This window comes from Streptopelia decaocto (genome assembly GCF_964273445.1).
Source record: "Streptopelia decaocto genome assembly, chromosome: 5".
Lineage (NCBI taxonomy): Eukaryota > Metazoa > Chordata > Aves > Columbiformes > Columbidae > Streptopelia > Streptopelia decaocto.
Genome location: NC_138659.1, coordinates 29,568,587 through 29,582,991, shown reverse-complemented (window position 1 = coordinate 29,582,991; position 14,405 = coordinate 29,568,587). Strand labels below are relative to the sequence as shown.

At 37.7% G+C, this 14,405-nt stretch overlaps 1 protein-coding gene across 2 annotated transcripts in view; it reads left to right on the top strand.

The window, feature by feature from the left end:
* Window positions 1-14,405, top strand: part of MIGA1 (mitoguardin 1) — a 33,723-nt gene that overhangs the window by 5,675 nt on the left and 13,643 nt on the right. For both annotated transcript variants that reach the window (XM_082053179.1, XM_082053178.1), the window contains exon 7: window positions 630-753. In XM_082053179.1, the coding sequence (XP_081909305.1) occupies window positions 630-753 (124 nt within the window). The remainder of the gene's footprint in view (window positions 1-629; window positions 754-14,405) is intronic.

The following is a 14,405-nucleotide window of genomic DNA, read 5'->3' as shown; positions in this document are numbered from 1 at the left end:
AAATTGGTAATTAATTCAAAATTCCACTTTAGTAGTCTTGCATTTAAAGGATATCTAACTTTATTCATTTTGTTTTGTGTTGGTTTTGTTTTGTTGGTTGTTTGCAGGAGTGCAGCATGAGGGAATTAGCTTGCTTTATTTTTTGGCAATTGCTGTTGCGTTTGCTTCTGGATGGTATTATCAAGCTACCAAGCATACTGGTGACTATGTGAGAGGATATCTGCTTAGCAAAGATAAAGGTCTTGGAAAAGATGATCTGTTTATGAATATTCACAAATAATGTGCTTGAACTTTATTCCTTTGTTCTTGTCAACTAAATGCTAATATTTTGAAACAGACACGTCACTGTATGGCTTTCAATATTTCTAGTGCAGTAAACATCACACAGAATTTTGAAGCATTTTAAAGTTTAGATTTTGTTTTTATCACATTAAATTAGTATGTGTATGTTTAGAAAAGCGTGTATGTTTTGGATGTTGAAATCTTCATCTGGCAGTGTCCTGTGCAGTTTGTAGGAAATTAACGTGCCATGGTTTGGTCTTTGAAGGCTTTATATTCTTAGATTTTACAAAGAAATCTTACAGACCATAAACAAATAGAAAAATCTTCTAATGTGTCTCTTCTTGCAGGATATCATTAGTGCTGAATTCATTCATAAGCTTGAATCCCTTCTTCAAAGAGCTTATCGGCTTCAGGAGGAGTTTGAAGCTACCCTTGGGGTTTCTGATCCTGCTTCACTAGCTAATGATATTGGTGAGTACTCCTATTTTACATTTTTATTGCTTGTAATAGTAATTGTTGTGGAGGAGAAGTCACTAAAATATCCACTAAGCAGAATTACGTTTATGAGTGAATAAACAGAAAAAAATCAGGTTCTTTACATTATTGTGTAATCTTTGATGTAGTGCTTGTATGTTAGATAAGAATGGAGAGAGGAAGTTTTTTCTTTGTGGCTTGTCAGTATACTTCAGAATTTTCATAGTTCTCAACTTTCTAAAGTCTGTGTTGACTTGGGTCATTAAATATTTACGCAGAAAGAGTTAGTCTGAAATAAACATCCATTACCAAAGCTCTTATCACTGGTGGCTGAAACTTATCACAGTTATGAGTGACTAAAACCAGGATGTTAAAAAGGCAAATATAATGGGTAGGTGCTGCCAGACATGCTGATTAAGTGCAGATAGTTTGATTATTTTTATTTAAAGAATTGGCTTAGGAAGTTCTTAAAGATTGATACTATTATGCTCTTTCATAATTCAAGACCAAGCATCTGATCTCAAATAACTGTCAGACCTTAAAGGCAGAACATGTTCTGGGATTAGTTTCAGTCTGGTCTTGTTTGTTGGGCTTCAGCTGGACTGGCACAAGGTGGCAGTACTCGCATCTCTGAGCCCTCCTACTATCCTGCAACTGCTAAATACAGCGCTGAGCAAGGCAGGAATTAAATTTAGGTCAAAGTTGGCTTTCTGCCACACCTGCATACACCTGTTAATGTAATTCCTAAGGCAGAAAAGCGGTTACATGTTTTATTTTGGTGTCTGAAACCACAAGCCCTAAATAAAGTTGCAGTGTATATCCGTTATTAAAATAGAAGTTAATTTGTAATTGCTCTCTTCAGGCAAAATTAATAAAAAGGTATTCAAAGGGCTCAGTGTGATGTTTAATGTGTTTAGTTACTATTTTGCTTGGTTACTCTGGCAGTATTTCAAATTAATATTTTATTTTTTTAGATCTGGTAACTGGATTCTTGTTTACCAAGAACGTTTTGAGAATTGAATCCCTTTGAAATGTTCTTCATAGAAATGATTAATGATCTCTTGAGTAGATGTCTGTTACTTCATTATTAATTCTATGTGTGCTGGCCCAGATGAGTGAGGAAAACAAGTAATCAAGTGGTTTAGTGAGTAGTGTTTTCACTGTTTAGGATTTGGGGCTTTTTCATCATCATTGTCTTGAATTTGTGGCTTGAGCAGCAAGTGATATATTAAAGAATGCTTCACTTTTTCAGAATGTTTTAGAACAAAACCAGAACATCATCTGTTTCCAGGCACTGTGGTGTGTGGTAGACTTAAAACTGTGGTGCTTATTAGACTTAAAACGGGATGCTTTTGTTAAATATTCAATATATAGAAACATGGAGTGATTAAAAATTTCTTAGATCATTTGCTTTCCTGTGGGGTGTGACACTGAGTGTAGCACATGAATGTTTGAAGTAGGATGTTTTGAAATTGACAGGTTTTGGGTAACTTTCCTGGGAAAGACAGCAAAGTATGTTTGGGAGAATCCTAGAGGCTCTTGTATGGGTTTATTCCACTCCCTCCCACCCCACCTACTGCAAAATACAAATGACAGTTCGGAACAGAAACAGAAAGGAAAGTGCCTGTGTTCTGTAGGAATGTGTATCATTCGTGTCAAAAGAGGCAACATCTGCTAAATCAGAATCTGTAGTCCTGGATGATTTATACCCAAAACTTAAAGAAGCTGGATAAAGGCTAGATAAAGAAAGCACACTAATCCATTCACTTACTATTCACTGATCTGGGAAAGTGGAAAATGCTCCAAATGATTAGGAAATCACCAATTTAGCTCCGAATCTTAAAAAACAACCAAGTTAAGCGTCATACCTGTGAAATAATAGAGTTGCTAATTTGCATTTCTGTTACCACAGATAACATAAGAAAAGGTGTAAATAGTGCCAGTTGATGTGGTTTCATGGTAGGTAGTTTTTCCTGAACTGTAGGTTTTTGAGAGATCTGCAGTTTGGAGGCGTTGATATATCATACATCAGATTATAATAACTAGATCACTGACATGAACACTTGGTTATACTTCTGTCTACTGTTAAGGGAGAAGTTTGCTTTCTAGGGAGGATATTTGATGGAATGCTGTAATTTTATCAACTATGTAGCTGATGATAAAATCATTTGTAGAGCTGGAAGCTGATAGAAGATTATAATTTAGGACATGAACAGTACTGAATTAATAAAAAGGAAGGGTTAATAATACTGATCTGGTTTATCTATTTAACTGGTTACAGTCTGAAGAAATCACATTTGAATTCAGGCAAATAGGGATTATACATCTAGATGAGAGAGTTTAAAAGAAAAATAATAACGAAACACTCTTGGAATGCATTAGGAAAATTATGCATCACAGTCAGTGTAAGTTCTCAGCACAGTGCTGTAGAAAAAAGACAGTTGCTGATCTTTGGCTATGGGAAAAGGACAGCAGCAGCATAGAGGCAGATACAATCTTGGGTTTATGTGGTTTTAGAATCCTGTGTCTAGTTCTGTTGTTCATATTTTAGAAGGTATGGAAGTATAGCTCAAAACAAGCCATAAAAATGATCCGTGTTTTGGAAAAACAAGCTAATACATCTCTTCTGTTGCGTGTGTCCAGCTCCTTATTAAAGAAAATACCAAAAGGTGACTTAGTCTTTCTGAATAGCTACTTACACATGGAAAAGGTATGTGGTGCTGGAAGATTTGTAGACCTTGTTGTCAGAAGTCATAACTAGATCCCATATCTGGTTGTTCAAGTGAAACAAGTTAAGTTCTGAAGTAAGTTGCCTCTGAAGTGTGTTGAGGGTATTTCAGTGTTTTAGACTTCTTTTTTTTTAATGCTGTTTTGAGGGATGTTGTTATTCCTCTTTGAAAGGAAGAGATGGACTTGGGGTAGATGGTCATTGTGGTCTTTCTGGCATATAAGTGTTTCCCCTTACTACTGCTATTTTTTCTTTGATCGTGGGCCTTGGAGTAAACAAGAAAAAGCCTTTGTTGCCCTTAAAGCTTCATAACATGTGCAGCTTGTCGTTAGGATGCTAATAACCAGCTGTGTTGCTTCAGGGTTTTACCTGTTGACCCACAACTGTAATCAGAAAATGTTTTGCCTTTTTTTTCCTCTGATACACACGATGGTTAGGTATAGTTTATGGATTTCCCTTCTATTTTCTCCATTTAAAGCACTTGTGATTAGACACAGCAGGAGACATGGCTCTGGGCAGTCCGACAAATGCAATCAAGTGCTTGCTGCATAACTGTCTGACTAGCACTTCTTAGTCAGAAACCCTGGGGTTTAATGAGCTCCAAATCTGGTCAGGAAGGAAGCTTACAAAGGTAAAAGACTTCCATCCATTTCTGGTTTTCAGCTTTCTCTGTAAAATCTTCTGTCAAACTTCTGGGGCTCCCCTACTTGTCTACTAGTCACAGATGTTGCTCCTTCCCAAAACCTTTAAATGTTATTCTTCCGAGGTCATCATTTCCCTCTACCTAATCAAATTAAGATCTTAGCACTGCCATTAATCAATCGTACAGCAGACTTGCTTTTCACTTTGTGATCCCACTTGTTAGTTGAAGTTGGTTGGAATGATAATCTGCCAATCAGCTTAGAGAAACAGCTTTCTGGAGGACATTGGTAACATACTGCATGGGAGAGTCAGGAACGAGTCACCTGCAGCCCTGCTGGAATCCAATAGTTGTCACTGCAGCCACTGGCTCTCATGATGTGGCCTGAAATGCTTCTCTTCTGTCTCCTATGGCAGGTAAAAGGTGACTTCTCAGAGCAGGCAATCATCACTTGAAGTGGTTGCATGCTGTAGTCTAATTGTGTTTTGTTTGATTCTTGTGCAAATTAGCAGCTCCAAATGCCTTTTTTTTTTCCTCTAGTTATATGTAAACTAAATATGTTATCTCCCAGATATTTCTAAACACTCAACTTTTAGCAGTGCAGAAGATACAGGTATAAATAAAGAGCTGAGTCTCTTTAGTTCAGAGAAGAGGAGACTGAGGGGTGACCTCATTAATGTTTACAGATAGATAAAGGGTGAGTGTCAGGAGGATGGAGCCAGGCTCTTCTCGGTGACAACCAATGGTAGGACAAGGGGTAATGGGTTCAAACTGGAACACAAAAGGTTCCACTTAAATATGAGAAGAAAATTCTCCTCCCAGGCTGCCCAGGGAGGTTGTGGAGTCTCCTTCTGTGCAGACATTCCAACCCGCCTGGACACCTTCCTGTGTAACCTCATCTGGGTGTTCCTGCTCCATGGGGGGATTGCACTGGATGAGCTTTCCAGGTCCCTTCCAACCTCTGACATTCTGGGATTCTGTGATTGTGTGAAATAAATACCTCTTCTTGTGGGTAGAATTCTATTAATAGTAATAATAATTAATAATTTCGAACTCTAAAAGGTATTGTTGACTTATAAATAATGAATAAAGCTCTGGAGAAGACTTGCATTTTAAATAGATGAAATAACGGAATGCAATTATGTTCATTGTTGTTGCATTCTCTACTGGACTTTCAGAATTATCATAAACCAGAAAGCTAAATAGGGTTTCTATAGAAAAAAGATTTCTGGACGTGATAAAAACAAATATGTAGGGCTAAACTACTGTTGTTTTTATGCTGAACATCTTAGGAGTGTGAAACAAGATGAGAAGCCTCACAATGGGCTTTCCTGAGGTAGGCATAAGCTGCACTGAGTCTGGAAGAAGGCAGCTGGCAGAAAACTGTGAAACAAAATATTCATCTTGTTATTTCTGAGTGGTGAATGTGAGGGGGTAGAGGGCTGAAAGCTTCCAGTACTCTCTGTAGTCTGTTTTTTAAAGAAAAAATAATTATTTTCTTTTTTTTCCTCTTATTTTTTTCTTTTTCCTTTTAGATCTTCTCTAGGAGACTGAAATATGAGTCAGGCTAACTTGGGAGGAATGCAGAGAGTTAGGAAAGAAACAATAGCTTTACTTATGAGCAGAATTGCAGGTCAGAGGGGAAAATTCTCCAATTGTAGGGCTCCTTGTCAGTACTGAATTCCTAATACTTCAGATTATTATTGTGCTTTCTATGGTAAAAAGGAATGCTGGCACTTGAACTAATGGTGACTTGTGTACACTGGCCTTAAACTTTTTGGTAGTAATTTTAAAACCTATGCATTGATTACATTTCTATTTTTCAAAGATTTACTTTTTATTTTGCATTAATTATGCAATTTAAAACGAATTGCGTGAGCTACTGCAGTGTAAGAGCTCTCTCACAAAGGTCTGTGGTGTTGGATGCTTTTGTTGGATGGTTTGTCTGTTTCTTTTTTTAATTTGCTCCTCACACTCCAAGATATGCCTGGCATTTTGGAGAGAATGAGCACAGCCTTTAACCTAGAGACAAAACCCTTTGGAGAACATATTTATGTATTTGAAACCCCTTCTCCAGCTGCTGTGAAACGAAACAAGCAAAAAAGTAATTGCATAATCGATGAAGCTGCTGAAAGCCCATTTGTATATATTTTATTAACTCAGACTTCTATAATGTTTTAGTGTCCATGGATGAATATCTAGGGCCTGTATTTTCCTTCTTGCCCCTGAAATGTTAATGGAAAGATTTTAGTTTGAGAGTATTATGTTTTCCTTGGTTATGCACAAAAGATGTTTCTGTTTATAGTTCTGAGGCTCCAATGAGGAGGTGATTTGTAATAGTTCAGTTGGGTGTGCTCTAGTAGTACATACTATGAAATCATTTCCAAGTAGCAGAACTTTTACTGAGAATTTGAAAATTTTTGCTTGCTTTTTGTTCCTTGAAGATGAATTTATATTAAATTATTTCTTTGTTACTTGGAGAACGGCAAAACATCTTTCTAGTGGCCGAAACAGAATTGAAATCAAAACATAAGAAAATAGCTTGTTTTTTTTTTAAAGTGTGATCCCAAGAAATGCCCTTATAAAGGAAATAAAACAGTATTACTAAGTCTGAGGAAAAGCCCAGAAAAGTTATTCTAATCCCATTAAAAAAAAAAAAAAAAGGCATATTTTGAACATAATTTAGCTACTATGGTTTGTGGAAGTTCAGTAACTGCTGGAGACTACTGCATTTTACTATGGGGTCTCTTGTATTGCAGTTTATTGTTGCAACTCCTTATTTCTGACTTGCAGTAGGTACTCACAGGCAGATGTTTGAATTGGATCATATGTCTTCTGCTACCAGTAATATTTAAGACTTTCCTTTAAAGGCATATTTGTCCAATATTAATTAACTTCAGCAACGTTTTTTACCAGAAAGCACCCAGGCACAATGTTGTTGTGAGATTGCTAATTAAAAGTTCCACTTAAAACTGCAAACAAAAGTATCTCTGCAAATGATGCATCCATGAGAAGATGCTAATGCTTGGGTTTTCAGTGATACTCTTAATTTTGGCAATACTATACTAAAAATGCAAAATGGCTTTGCATGGACCTGCAGTGAATTTACTGGTATTGAGAAAGATTAGTATTTGATAACCTAGGGTGAATGTTTATGTTTCTCTTAATCTAAAGCTTAGATGCCATTCCATTGCATAGAACAGATCAGCTGAAGTCTTTCCAGCAGTGACTCAAGATAATCTAGTTCACTGTGCACTGAACCAGCACTGGAAAACTCAAGGTCACTTGTTGTATGTTAGCTGGGGGTGATATGGACAGAAACTTCTGAAAACATTTCGAATAAGATCAGAAAGAGTCTGTTTCTGATTTTGAGGACCCTTGTTACATTTGCCCAACAGCTTTGCTGTCAGATCCCAGCAGGCAGGCTGTTCATACACCTTGTTGGTTTTCCTTAAATGGCATCCCTGAAACTTGTCATCTCTCTGTCCACACCAAAACTCCTGTTCCAGCCCTTGTCTCTCTCACTTCTTGACTCCTGCCATGTTCTCTTGTCTTGCCTTTTCCATTTAAAACTTGCTTCTCTTGCTTCTGTTGTTTATAAAAATCACCTTTCCTCAGTTTTTCCGACTGGAGGATTCCTTTCCTTTAAGCTCTGTCTCTCCCTCAGGACGTCTCATCAAATGAAATACAAGCTATTTCTCCTTTTAGCTCTAAAGGCTGCTCAGAGTGGAGTCACCGTCCACCTTACTGATTTAATTTCCCACCTTACCTGTTCCTGTGCTTCCCTGCTCAGTCCTCATAATACAAACTCTGTCTGCCAGAGCTTAGTTTTAGTCAATAACTTCTCAATTTAAAAAAAAAAAAAAACTTGTTTAAAAGTACACATTAACCTTCTTGTGAAGAAAGGTGGTGATTTTCCCCACACATCAGGGCTTGATTTAATAACCACTTGCCTTCATCTTGAACACTTTCAAAAAGTGGTGCATGCAATACGTGGAAACAGCCTCCCAAAGGCAAGAAGTTGCCTTTCCCCCCTTCCTGTGGTATATTCTTAACAAGTTGTGGTTTACAAATTCTTTTTTCTTACTAAGAAGGATGTATATGCACTTAACTTCTATGTGTCTATATACATTGTAAGTATATATGTTCCAGGGATGGGAAAAATCGACAGATGGTGAGTAGTGGGGGCTGCATAAGTGTTTATTTTTCTGGCTGCAGTATTGCAGTGTGAGGTTATATAAACTGTAGATCAAGAATATATTTTGGCCCATAGGGCTAATTTCTGTTTTATAATAGAATTCGGACTAAAACAATTCTTGTATTAAAGTGTGTTTTTAAGAGAGGCTTGACGGAAACATTCTTGGGCAAGATGAAGGCAGGAGAGCCAGAATGGGGTGGGGGAGATATAGACAGGGATAGCTCAGAGTTTGAAAATACTTCAAAGGTAATCAGCTCTCTTAGCTTGGTAGCTTAATCTTCAAAGTGCAGAAACAACATTTTGAGGTTTTCTGATTGCTTTTGAGCACAATATCAAAATGGAATATTGACAGAATTCTATAAAATCAGCAAATGTAGCTCTTTGCACCGTAGTTCCTTTATTAGCTCAATACTTCATTTAGGACTAAAATAGATTTAACTGCAATTTATTTTCAAGGGTCTAAAATACTGTGTCTGAATGCACACATACAAAAAGCTAACAACTTTTCTCAACTGGTGTATCTACTACTATATTTAAATCTTGCTGTTGTTTAAGTCAAAGGCTCTGACCCATCAGCCTGACATAAATGGTTGTAGCGGAGCCACATTGCTCAGACTTCAATGATTGCTGTTTACTGGGCCTGTTATTTAGCTCTAGCCAACCCCCATCGCTACAGCAATACATGTGTATGCATCAGGAATATAGTTTGTGGAGGCTCAAGTAGCTTATGTATTTCATTCTTAAAGGCCTTTTTATATCTTAAAATTTTCTTAAACCTTTGTTTCAGCTTGACGTTTTGAAGTTGAACCTATATATGTGGGAGTAAATAAATTGTTGTGGAAAATTACAGCAAAAAAGTTCCATGAACAATAACAACGGAGGGACTAAAATTTATTTTTGTGTCTTTTTCTCTCATACATGTATTTCTGCAGTTAATTACTAACATTGTTATAAAAAATAACTGGATTTGAGGTGCATTTTATTTCTCTTTTGATGGCTCAACCTAAACTTTTTTTTTAAAACTAAGTTGCTGTTAATTCTCTAATTCTTTGTGGGATATCTGCTCTGTGCACCATGTCCCACCTTACCTAATAATGCTGTTTGTAGCAAAGTGCTGTAGTGGAGCTGATTCAAGAGCACATGTCGATCGCACCAGGCTGTATTCTCCCTACTGCTATTTAAAGCTGCCCTTGTTCTACATGCAGATATGCTGCAAGTACTTAAAGGTAAACATCTACATATTTCCAGATGGTGTAAATTACATACATTATTTATTATTCATGCTTTGCTTTACTCTTAATTTACTACAGTTAACTAATATTGACTAGATAGCAGCTTTAACTACCTGTGTGTGAGTAGCTGCTAATCAGTGGCAATCGATCTTCCAGGGCCAGACTGCACTAATCATTACTTACATTATAATTCAAGTGCTAATATGTTGTTACTAATGTTATTAATTTGTTTTTTGATTTAAGTTTGATAACTGATGTTATTTAGTAAACTGAAGCTCCAGAGGAAGAACTCTTCGGCCTTGTATTACAACTTTTTAAGGATCCTTATCTCATTCTTTCCTACCCTCCGGGGCAAGTGGAATGCAAGCAGGCCCCAATCAGGAGGGCACTTAAGATATTCTTTAAGTCTTATTGTTTAAAGTTAAGCATGTCTTGCTAATTTAGGTTCTTAAGCTGTATGTTGTGTGCAGCTGGGTTTGCAGGAGCCAGGCACTGCGTAGTTTCACTGGAGTCTGCAGAATTCTATTGATTCCAGGATAGAAGGGAGTCAATCTTTCTTTTCTGATACTGTCTTCATATATATGAGCAGAATTACCAACTGCTAGACAGTATATTTTTCATTTAATGGAGGAACAAATGAATATGTGGGTTCTGTTCATCAGTCTCTCTCGCTTTGTAACATCAACAACCCTGAAACATAATATGTTGGCTACAGAAAAGCCTTTCAGCAATCTTGTGTTTAAAATCTTACTTTGAAGAGAACATACCCTTGTGCTGTGTCTAGCAAAATAGTCTATATGCTAGCCTCCTAAACTCTTTAATCTTGCCTTTTATTTATATATGTATATAAAACAAATTAGGAATCTTTATAAAAACAAGTTTCAGGAGCTGAGCAATGGTTGCTGGTTATTCTTGTCTGTTTTCATCACTGCGTGTGCTACTTACTGTCTGCTCTTCCATGTCACCAAGAAGGTGACAGTGAACTGCCTTGTAAGGAAGCAAGGGACACTGCTAGTAATGCACACGTGTAAACATCTTGCTTCAAGTACCCACTAATTTCAAGAGATTCTCACAGGTGCAGTAGATCTGTGGCTAGAGGGGTAAGTTCACTTACTTTTGAGACTACTCTCTCAAGCCTGGTGAGATTTTTCTACCAAACCTGCTTATGGAGGCTTCTGGTCTAGGAACAGTATTAAAGGAGATGATTGTAGAGGTGTAAGCCTCAAGGTTAACTTTGTACTGCCTTCTCCTATCAACATGACATTGTATTTTGTATCTGCTCTGCATCACAGTGAGTTAACACACAACGAATGTGGTTGAACAGACCCTTCCATTGTCACTAGAAAGTGTCTGTGCAAAAATAGCGGTAGGTTGAGCTTGTTTTTAGGATGTGAAGAACTAAGAAAAGGCAGTGACGTTCAAATCTGACTATGGTATCTGGCAGTCTTCACAGTACTGTGCTGTAAATCCCCACTGGACAGCTTACGTTTTAAAACAGGCAGCACTGTAATTTAAACTAGACTTAGCTGTGGACAAAATTGATGTTAAGCTTTCTGAACTACAGGAGAGTGGAGAACCCCTAGAAGAGGAAACAGTGACAGCTTTGTGTTACACATCCATCTGTCCAGACTAGAGAGCTGAGCAAACTAGATTGCCAGATCTTCGCTCTTAAATACAGATACAGAAACTGTTATCTAAACTGTAATAGACTTGAAAACAGGAGGGTGGTCAGAAATCAAATTCTTCTCTAAAGGATAGGGATTTAAACCTTTAAATCAGGGAAGATCTGCTGATTTTTTTAGCTTTGGGGTAAAGAAAAGAAGTTGCAGAAAATTGTAACCCCGTGTAAATGTAGAACCTTATGTGCAGATATGAATAATCAAAGTTTACATTTTCAAATAAATGAAAAGCTGTATGATAGGTGGAGACCTAACAGTGATACGTAGTTTACCCAGGTTATACATCTCAAATCTGTTTCAGGATCATGTGTCTATGTCAAGCAGAGATTCAGAGCAGTAAAACAGAGAAGTGAGCATATGCACACATTTATTTTGTGTTTACTAACTGTGAGCTGTCAGCACATATGATGTGTTAGTTCAGGTTATAAAATACACATTAGATGTTGCTTTATTTTCTTAAAATTCAGATTTCAGCAATCTAGCACCACTTGTGTTTATTCTGTCTCTTCCTTGAGATTTGAATGGCAGAGTTCCTCATGGTGAGGTCTTTCTATTTTGAGATTTTGGTTTCATGATAAAGTCACCACAATGCTCCAGGGACAGCTTTCACAGCTCACATGCTCTATAACAGAATTATATTTCTAGACTTTTGATAATTTATTTGCTTTAAAAAAATTGCAACTATCAGAAAATATTCCAATTCAGTTATCAAATTTATGGAAGAGTTGTTTAGCAGATTTAAATCTTGAAAGAATCATTTGATTTTTCACCATTCCAGAATATCAAAGCTGTATGATATTTCCTAATACTCTTGAGTTATTTAATGTACCTGTGTATATGGCTTACAAGAAATGAATTTTAAATTCTTTTCTTAGGTATATTTGATTTTTATTTGGAGAGATTAAAATGATTACTCACACACAATCTTTTTTTGCTGTCTTTGCCTTTGCTAGATAAGACTATTCAAGGTGCTTGATTTTACCCCTTTAGGCTATAAGAGCAGTAGCCGTGTTATTTTGATTTATATATCATTAAACATGTGGTGCTTGGCAGATAATATAACTTTATGGACAAAGTCAGTATCTTGAAAATCTCTTAAAGATCATAAGGTTGCTTTAGGTAAGTTGCATCTCTTAGCAGGTGACAAATATTCCAACTCATTACATCTCAGTTTTTGGGTGGATTTTATTGTTTATGTTATAAACTTAATGGATTGTGCTATTCCATTTTTATATGTACTCTCTACTTATTTATAGTTAAGCATGAAGAGTATTAGTCTTCTACACACATGCTTTTAATCAACTGGACTCCTTTTGTCTTAAGAATAACAGTAGAGTAATAAATACAGGACACTGAGAATGAAGAACATCTTGTGTTTTGCATAATGATAATTAGGTGAGCATTCAGGTCTTAGAAAATGGGCCTTTTTATACCTGTGTGAGAGTATTGTAGTGCAAGTCTTTTATGTGGAGCTTGGAGATTATAGTTGTACTTGGAAACAATTATGAAAGCTCTTTTGAGTCAGCTATTTCTGAGGAAGTAAGATTTGGCTTTCTGTTTGCACAAAACCAGATTATTTTCTGCATGAAAACTACTAAGGTGTTTGTTAAGGATGTAACTTCACAGCTCAGCAGTTAGGTCGGCCAAAACTTACCTTGAAAAAGTCTGTGAATACTAGAAGGAAGGTGAAGTCACAAATGCCAAGTACCTGGTGCTGTCTGGTACTCCCTTTGCCCCAGTTGTTCCTTTCCATTAGACCGTTGCTTAGGTTGCTGAATTCCTGGTCATATCCTGGTGAGCAGAAGCTGTGTGTTCACAGCAGGGTCTGCTGGAGCTGTGAGCACATTCCCACAGCCAGGCTGGCTGATCCTGCAGCACTGGAGTGTCTGTTTCTGGGTCTGGGCTAGGAGGAGTGTGGGCTGTGGCCTGGTGGGTTGGTTTGTTCGTTTGTTTTGGGGTTTTTTTAAATGGGATTTGTCACTTCAGTTTGCATCAGAGCAGTCCCAACAAAGAACCATGAGACATGTTTAACTCGTGGTACATGGTACTGGTAGAGTAAAAGATTTGGTTAGATGTTTTTAAGACCCTGACCTGTAATACGTTTTCATGCTGAAGTCAATAACACTTTATACACAGTGAGGTGAGATTCCTTAGCTACAGGCACTTCCTTGAACTGACATATTTGTATTATTAGAGAATGTAAACACAATTTAGCAGTAACAGTTCAATCCGGAATGGTCAGTCTGGGCACCCTGTTCGCTTTTTTTAACCTGTTGCTATACAGCCCAGTTATCAGAAGGTGCCATCTGAAAGTTGGGATTGTTTTCTTTTTGTAAATACGGCTTAAAGTGAAATCACTGCCTTCTAGGTGCATCCTGCAGGACTTCTTATAATACACTAGCAGCTACTTGGTAAGACTGATGATTTTTTCTAATGAGTGTTCAGTCAACGCTCTCAGAGTTATGACTATTTATAACCGTAAATAAAGCTGCTTTTGGATGCTCCGGCAGCAGTGATGACATACCACTGTGCCGCTTGTGATGAGCTACAAGATTGTGCCACATTCTCTTGCAACTGAGTTATGTAGCAATTGGTGCTTCTGCGCTCTCTGATTATTGCGATTGCTTTGTCTGGGTGTGAAGTCACACGTGGGAAGGGCCCGAGGAGTGCGGAGCACAGCGGCTGCCTCCGTGCTGGCCCGGCAGAATGCTGGGGCTCTTGGCGTACCCTGACTTTTCATGAGCGGATTCCTTTGCAAGGTTTTCGGAGTCTATCAGGTCTCCCCTTTCTCATCCTGCTTTCAAGCTCGAGTTGCGTTACTGCACCGATGTTCCGCTGAAGCAGGAGGGCTGGGGAGAATAGGAAACCATGGCTTTAACGGTGGCACTCAGAACTAAATTCCTCAGTTCCCAGGGAGTTCTTTGCCAGTGGCTAAGTGCTTTCTTTTTTAACTGCTGCATGGAAGCGCCAAACTCACTTGCAAACTCAGGCTGTGTTTCATTCAGGGTTGGAGGGAAGAGAACACGTAAGCAGCTTTCAGAATTTAAAACATCCCAAATTGAATCCTAAAAAGCTAATTTGTGTGCAGTCCCATCTCCAAGGTCAGATTTTGCTCTTAGAGTTTAAAGGGTTAGTTTCGTGGTCTGTCTTGCCACACAAACCTACCAGAGCA